This window comes from Doryrhamphus excisus, chromosome 14 (assembly GCF_030265055.1).
Source record: "Doryrhamphus excisus isolate RoL2022-K1 chromosome 14, RoL_Dexc_1.0, whole genome shotgun sequence".
Lineage (NCBI taxonomy): Eukaryota > Metazoa > Chordata > Actinopteri > Syngnathiformes > Syngnathidae > Doryrhamphus > Doryrhamphus excisus.
Genome location: NC_080479.1, coordinates 2,241,133 through 2,249,583, shown reverse-complemented (window position 1 = coordinate 2,249,583; position 8,451 = coordinate 2,241,133). Strand labels below are relative to the sequence as shown.

Here is an 8,451-nt window from a genome sequence, read left to right as displayed (position 1 = left end):
ACAGTGTGGCTCTCTTATGGAATGAGTTTGCTTCCACATCCTATGTGCAAGTCACTAAACCTTATTGCATATACAGCCACACTTCCACAGCCCGATGATGAATGTGCCCCAACATTGGGGCGTTGAGGCCCACTAGTTTGGTCGTGTATGAGGAAGACACTGCTAAACCTTAGATGGTTGACTTGATGCTGAACAAGCTGCTCTTTCAGTCCAACATCTGAAGTTGATAAACATGGTATGTCTGCTGGGATGAAGTGCTTCTGTGTGCTTGTTTATCAATCTTTGAATCCTCCTAACGATGTTCCACACAAACATGAAGACGAATGCACATCAAGGCTTGGTCAAGGCAATTCCAATTCGAGGCTTGGTCCAATGACATCCGTTGAGATGTCACGTGATGTGTCATTGCATGTCCACACAGCATGAAGGCACATGAGCAAGGACAAATGGAGAAGAAAGGAGTCACAGACATGACATGATTCACATCAAGAAGTTCTTCCTGTGGACCCTCCCCACACTTTCTTCCCATGGTACACCCCTTTCAAAATAAGAGTACAGCAAGTGTGTAGCAGTCACTATGATAGGAGGCCATTTTTTAGGGTACAAAGATGTACGTGTGTGTGCGTGTGCATACGAGCGTGTAAATCTGCGGCCATGCGAGACCACCAGGCTTCCTCATTTATGCTTTTAGTGAAACTTCATCTTCACCAGAGTCGCTCTTCCATGTGGGCGAGCTGCCGTCTTGAGTAATCTGACTCCACCCCCTCCCACACACCTGCACCGAGTTTCAGGTTCTCTATGGACTAAGCAACCCGACATTCCATTGACCTTCTAAAACTTAAAAACACTAGCTGTTGTCTCTGTGCAAACTTTATTTGCTATCAAGTTGGACGCAGGGAAGGTAAGGAGATGATGGAAAGTCCACGTGGGAAGGCCATGCCGACATTCCTAAATCTTCTTGCTGTCAGGAAACTCCAAAAATAGCAAATAGTCATCCATCCATCCATCTTCTATGCTTCTTCTCCTTACGAGGTTCGAGGGGGTATGCTGGAGCCTATACCAGCTGACTGTGGGCGAGAGACTGGTCTACAACAAATGGCAGGGCCCATACGTACCTATTGACTAATGACACTCTCCAAACAACCTAACAAGCATGTTTTGTGGGAGGAAACCCAACACAGATGTTCCAAATGCAATGCCAACCCAGATCTTCTCCATCTCCTGTCTGTGTGGCCAACGTGCTAACCATGCAGTCACAAATATTAGAACTGATTTTTGACCTCCACCAAGTACAAGAACAGAGGTTATGTTTTTTTTAATTGTTTTTTGGTTTGTTTATGTTCAAAATTACTTGAAAAGATGGGAATGCCTTTGGATGAAATGTTCAGGAGAAATGGGATACGGAAGAACTGATTACATTTTGGGAGTGGTTCACATCATCTGGATCCAGGAACTTTTGAAAAGAACATTTTGTGCATTTGTGCATAGAACTCCACAAAAAAGGGCCTCCAGCCGTGGCAAGCTCCCTTCCGCTCGCTGGTGTGTGGCCATCGATGCCCTTCTGCCCTAGTGGGGTGGGGTCTCTCGCCGACCTCGGGGGTGTAGCTCTCCTCCGGCCTGCTGGCGCCCTGTTTCTGGTCGGGATTGCTTCTCCATGACCCCTTGCTAGTCTCTTTGGGGGGATGCTTCGGGGGTGGGGTCTTAGCTTTGCCAGAACCCATGGTGCCAGTGGTTCTCTGGCGGTGGGAGCTTGGCCTGGCTGCGCGGGGCCGGGTTTACTGGGTGGTAGGAGGCAGTCCCTACACATTACACATTCACACACACTCATGTGCACATATGCTCACATTTACGCACATAAGAACAGAAGTATACAGAAGTATATGCGCACACACAGTTTTTCTTCTTTTTTGTGTCCCTTCTTGCTCCGGTCCGACCACTCCAAATTCGCATGATAGAAACATATACATTTGTAGCATACATCTTTCCTGACACAGAGCAAATCTGTTTAGCATGTCAGGGCATTTAGATCAACAATACTATCTGCCCCAATGGCTGGACGGGACACACAAAAAAAGGAAAGCGGAACTGGGGAAGTGCCTAAACTGACCTGCACCCACCAGTTGTGTGCTCATGAAGTCAGAAGTGGTTGCAGAGGGCATCACCCACCATCCATAGCCCTAGGCAGCCCCCAGAGAAGGAAAGACACCACCACGGGAGACATCTCTTGAGGCACCTTTTGCAGGGTGCAAAACTTCACAAAGACAGGAAGTCCCACACATGGCAGACATGCTTGTTTTGGATGCTGCAGTGGGGACGGAGCTGATCGGCGGAAGGGATATGCGTTTTAAATATCGATACCCTGCATTTACACTGATGTTGGCTGATACCGATTGGTGGCCGATCGATCGGAGCATCCCAACACTGCAGTGATGGATGGCACATCATTTCATCGTTAGATTGTTAGCCATGACATTGACAATAAAGATTATATTCTATTAATAATGAGCAGAAAACAAGGGGAGCATCGAAAACATGCTTGTTATTAATGAGCCAATGAAGTGAACAACACTCCCAAATCATGTGACTTCCCCCAAAAGAATAGAATTCCCTGACAGAATTATTTTTGGATGATGCCCAATGCACTTTGGTACACTTTTCAGTTCAAGTTGAACTTCTAAACCAAAACTTCCAAGAGGCAATCAGAAAGAGGAGAAGCTAGAAAGAACAGAGGTTATTCCAGAATCATGGAACCAGACCGCAACTCCACTTTTAGAAGCAGCCGTTCATGACACTCATAAATGATGATTCCAAAGAGTTGTGGAATGAACGTTTATTAGGTGATCAGTTTCTCTGCCTACATGACTTTGACTAGGAGCAGTAGCAGGGAATATACTGTATGTACATGCAGCGTCATCAAACACAGCAAATAAAAGCATGCAGAAAGACAGTGCAGTTGGCAGGGATTCCACTCGGGCTGTCCCATGCTTGCGTCTGAAAGACAGAAAAGCCAAACGTAAAAACACAATCTCTGACTGTACACACAAGAAAATGAAGATGCTAACAGCAATCATCAAATGACTTTTTTATTTTCAGCTGGGACACGGAATAAGATGAGGCTTGATGATAACTATTATTACTTAAGGGGAACAGATATTTAGTAAGTTAGTAGAGTTCAGTTTGTGATATCGATGTTACTGGAACATCAGCGCTATGCAAACACAAAACACAATGGGCCCTTGAGTTCCAGGAACGACAGTTACCAAAGAATAAAGTGCTTTTTTACATTTTGCCACCACCTCAATGGATCTGAAGTAAAAGTCAACAGTCAGGATGCTCTGATGGAAATATATCATTTACTGTTTAGAAATGACATCATGTACTTACATTCACCCGGAACATGGAACGTGGAACATTACCTGCTTAACCACACTACCAACTTCTACTTCACTTCTGGAAAAGGAAACGCAAGAACTACTTCACTCCAACTTCAATTCTTCCTTGTCAGATGTTCTTTTCGACTTAGAATTGACTTTCAGTTGAGAGGTCAAATGTGAAGGAAAGCTTTACCATTTGCGCCGGCAGAGGGGGGGTTGGGTCTGCCTGCTCAATAAGAGTTGCTGTAAAAAAATGAGAGCAACAATTATGGTCAGAAAGTGAGTTTCTGCAAAAAAATAGAAATAGAACATGGAATTCCTCAACAGAGTCCAAATAACCTTCAGTGGAGTCAAAGCTCTCTTCAGGTTCTTGAACATTCTGCTCCTCCATATTCTCTTCCTGGTCCATGGTGCCTCTGCTGCTGTCAGCATTTCCATCCTTTGGAGAGTTTTCTTCTCCTTCTATGATCACATCTGAGGCCCCTTGCATCAGCTGTGGCTCCTCAGACAAATCTAGTTCTGGTATCGCTCTTCCTTCTTCCACCTGTATCTCATCCTCATCTACCACCTCAAGCCCCACCTCTCCACCCTCCTCTAAATCAAGCATGTCACTCGCATCACCGTTATCAGCCATGTCAGATGTGGTTGCATCAGTCTCAGGCTCCGATTCGTTGCTCGTCTCCCTGTTGTCCTCATCCGCCTCAGAACTCGACTCTGATAACAGATGGTGCCAGAATTTTCAACTTTGACATGGATTAGTGTGAGGGTGTCACCTTTATGATGGAACAGCAGCTGACCTGATGGTAACACTAGGGATTTAGGCAATTCCAGTGACTCGGATGATTCTGGGATGATTCTGGAGTCTATAGCCTTTGGTGATTCTGCGGAATCTTGTGACTCTAAGGACTCTGAGGACTCTGGGGATTCTGCAGACTCTAGTGATTCTGGGGACTCTGATGTTTTCACAAACTCTGGTGATTCCTCGGACTCTGGTGAGTCCGCAGACTTTGGTGATTCTACAGACTCTGGTGATTCCTCTGACTCTGGCGATTCCACAGACTTTGGTGATTCTACAGACTCTGGTGATTCCAAGGACTCTGATGAGTCTACAGACTCTGGTGAATTCAAGGACGCTGGTGATTCTGCAGACTCTGGTGATTCCAAGGATTCTGGTGATGCCACAGACTCTGGTGATTCTACATATTCTGGAACTGTTTGAAAATGAAAATGGTTTCTGGTTTAATTTTTGCTGCTGTACGAAATGAGAACATCTATGTTTCATTACAATCCTGAACTACTGTCTGAAGTCTTCATAGCTCGACTGAGTAAGACACACTACCTGAATCCGTAGGGTCAGGTGCACCTGTGAACATGAACATAAGACTCTGTCAAGTTACACGACACAACAGAGCTGTCAGTATGACTTGAGTATCTCACCTTCAAGTTCTGCTTGGTTGTTGTCCTGAACGTTTGGTTTTGCTGATTAACAAAACATGGATTACTCAAAGAATCAATAGAAAAACATGTGGACAAGCTCACACGTTACCTTCGGTTTCCTCTTGGGAGTCGTCAAAATCTGCGGACACACTTGATTTTATTATGCTAGTTGTAATCCCTGAATGGTGTTGCACGCACATACTCACTCTCTTACCTGGGGAATGTGACGTGTCATGTGACTCAGGAGCTGACATAAAGAAAAAAGAAGGGGAAGCACATGTACTTATGGTAGCTTTTTGATCATTTCAGGAGACTATGGGGTTAGGGTTGAAGTGATGTGGTAGCTGCCCTCTACCATAATGAACTGACTGCTCTGTGGGCCATCAATTAAGCACCTTTTTATTAAGGTGCAATTAAGCAGCATCAGTGCTACGTGACAGAGACACTTCAAGTCGAGCTTTGTGCGTGACTAATGCCCATCCATTAGTTTTATGATCTGGCCCTGCTCTCCAGCTTCCCCACAAGCAGCACTTAGCAAGTCAAGAGAACGAACCAGACTCATGATGGGGCCACCATCTGCCTTGAGTGTAAGCGTGCCTACCTGGCGGTGATGTCACATGTTGTGCTGCCGCTTTTCCTGCAAGATAAAACCTCTCAAAACCACAAAGAAGAAACACAAATGCTTTGATGCTTGCTGTGTTTTACCATCAAGATGAGCAAGCAGCACTGCGCTTCTGTCTGCAACAGAAAATATGCTTTCTGAGAAACAACCGCATCATTTCATTTTTCAATCAAAACCCAATAAGTTTCAACAGATTGTTGTAGTCTTAGCATAATGCAGTGCTTCACTGCATAATGGGGCGGGTAGGATTTTCAACGTTAGTATGGGCCTGCCAACATGTAGACATGTATTGTACTCAACATACAATTTGACCATTGGGTGTAGGCCTGTCACGATTAATAAATCCATTAACCAAGGACAAAAAAGGAACTGCAACATTTGGCCAGCTGTGATAAATGCGCATGTACTGCATCTGAGTGTCGGGAGGGACATAACAACGCTATTCGAGATGCCAACAAGCTGAGACCTGCATTGACGTACAATTTCAACTATCTCCACCTTTTTTCTACCTTTTGTGTGTGTCGATATTCAGACAACAACCAAGTCACACTCATTGGGCTGTTTTTGTTTGTTTTATTTTGGTGTTGAATGAATTTTACTTCATGTTGACATTCCAATTCTAATGTCAAAAACTCATCAGAAATGAAAATTGGTTGTTAGTGATACGGGGAACTGCCGTTAATATGCCATGTGTTATCATTACTTTCATGAAAAAAATATATAATACCATTTATCAGCAGTCATTTGTAGGACAATTATTGATCATTAAAATTAGGGCCAGTGGCTCCCTGGTGGTGGGGGTTGGCCTGGCTGGGTGGTAGGAGGTTTGCGATCATGCTTCATATTTTCATGACTACTATTACCACTAATATGTTTCATTCCAGTATTTATCACTGGGGCTGTTTAACACTTTGTCCACTTTGATGGTCGTTTGTAGTCCCCGTTGACATTTGCTGATGTAGTTCTCATTGTTTCTATTGTTCTGTTATTGTCATTGCAATTTGTGTTCTTGTCTCTTTGTATTGTCATTCCTGCTCAAACAACAAAACATCAAATAATGCCAAATGATACTCCATAAAACAGGAAAGATGTAGCTTCCACTTTTCCCTGAGGATAGTCAAAGTTATTGGAAGTTTGCTTTAAGGGCACAATTTCTTTTGATGCACGTTGAACGTGCGCACCGTCCTACCCACGCGGCAGTTGTAGTGGAGATAGAAGCGGGAACAAACATTGTGATTTTGAATTTATTTATTTATTTTTATTGAATTTTATTTACAGCTCTGGCAGAGATATCACCAAGTACGTCACCTGCGGGAGAAGACAGAAACTAGTCCAAGCACCACATGTATTTTTTGCTGCCATTTATACAGTGGTACCTTGCTATACCAGCGGCCCAACTGACCAGTGTTTTTTTACATGTCTCCCGACAGATTTTGTTTTGCTTTGAGCTGTTAGCTAAAATTTTGGGTAGGCGCTGCTAGTTACTGGCACAGCCAACAGTTATTTGGGGGCTAGTGTCAATGACATAGCTAGCACACTAGCTAACTAGTTTCAACACCAGTAAAACATATGTACATTATAGCCGTCTACAGTAATTGTCAGACAGGAAAAGCACTCAATGAATAACGAGCCCCCATCCACCAGTACCAGCCTGGCCTAACAAAAATCCTAGTTAGCACTCAATAAGCTCATCTTCCCTTGATGCCTTCCCACGTAGTATCAGCGTTTGGGAGCAAATATGAGGGGAAAGAAAAAGGCCAGAAATACACTATAGTAGTCTATCTGTGCCGCCTGGGACAAAGTAGAATGTTGGGACGAATTTCATGATATCCCTTGACATAAAATGTGATGTCGTTATCATAGTTGCATATCTCATCAGTTACCAGAAATAGATTTACATTACTACTCATGATTGATGAAAGCTTATTTTTTTATCTGCGATTCAATGTGAATAATTACCTAATGAAAGAAAAGTGATTGATTTGGGTTCTATGATTTATATGTAGTCTTTATATGAGTTATGATATGATTGACATGAGTTAAGAAAGTTATGCAGTCATTTTCGTGACAGCGAATGTGCAAATAGAAATGAAATCTGCCATACACAGGGACATACCAGGCAGTGGAGCTGCCAGACACACTGTGACAAGAGCGAAGAGCAGGAACAGTGTGAGACACCTGAAACACACACACACACACACACACACACAATGAACACACAATGAACACACAATGAACACACAATGAACAACTGTCTTTCACTAGCTTGTACGCACACACAGCGACCAAACAGTGACCAAACAGAGTGAGTGTTTGTTTCCAAAAGCAAATTCAGGCCATCAGTCAAAGTGTCCCAAAGAAAGAGGTGAGCTTTCTGGCTTTTGTCTTTTGTTCTTGGGACAAAGTCAACAATGAGACAAAGCAGGTGATCCTCATGGCTCAAGGTGTCGTCTTGTGAAAGAAAACACAGCCTCTATTCATCTCCAAGCACAAGAAAGTAGCCAGAAGCATGTAATTTTGTTACTTTTAGCACATTCTTCATTGAAGATGACTAAACGAGACCAAGTTGGCAAAATGTTTGCCACACCACCAAGTAAGAAAGCAAAAGGAGCGTACCCCAAGTCCAGCAGCGACTTTGAAGGAAAGCGTTAAAACGACAGTGGACTCACCGTAGGGACATTTTTGCGGAAGTCCACAGAGCAAACATCAGGATGGTCAAAGCACAACATCTGAGTCAGGTGAGCACCACAAGACGTTTTTATAGTCCACCCCTTACTCCTCCCCCTCTCCCCCTCCCCCTGGCCATCCCAAATGACTTGAACTTCAAGGTCAGCTTTAGGTCAAATCCAGTCTCTGCTAGTGGACTCGGGAACATAAGAACTTTGAATGGAATCCTGAAGGCAGGAAGGACTGGACCAACCAGAAAGGTTCTCTCCGTCCCTCCAACTATTCGCTTGATGACGGATGACGTTCAGCTTGGTCACGGATGACATCATGGGTATATGCTGTGTCTGATTG

The 8,451-nt window shown here is 43.9% G+C and overlaps 1 protein-coding gene across 2 annotated transcripts; it reads right to left on the bottom strand.

Moving 5' to 3' along the window:
* Nucleotides 1-2,815: 2,815 nt before the first annotated feature.
* LOC131101990 (104 kDa microneme/rhoptry antigen-like) lies at nucleotides 2,816-8,202 on the bottom strand. 2 transcript variants are annotated; one of them, XR_009119372.1, is made up of 13 exons: nucleotides 8,103-8,202; nucleotides 7,550-7,611; nucleotides 5,517-5,549; nucleotides 5,413-5,448; nucleotides 5,026-5,058; nucleotides 4,921-4,950; nucleotides 4,812-4,853; nucleotides 4,714-4,737; nucleotides 4,172-4,585; nucleotides 3,714-4,088; nucleotides 3,568-3,617; nucleotides 3,385-3,450; nucleotides 2,816-2,991 (listed from the first exon to the last, which is right to left on the bottom strand). XR_009119372.1 is itself a non-coding variant. In XM_058047429.1 (13 exons), exons 1-12 carry the CDS (start codon nucleotides 8,138-8,140, stop codon nucleotides 3,445-3,447), a joined length of 1,143 nt encoding a protein of 380 aa, XP_057903412.1. In that variant the 5' UTR covers nucleotides 8,141-8,202; the 3' UTR covers nucleotides 2,816-2,991; nucleotides 3,417-3,444. The 2 variants fall into 2 exon arrangements, 1 of the variants encoding a protein (XP_057903412.1); XM_058047429.1 differs by having other exon boundaries at nucleotides 3,417-3,450.
* Nucleotides 8,203-8,451: the final 249 nt, after the last annotated feature.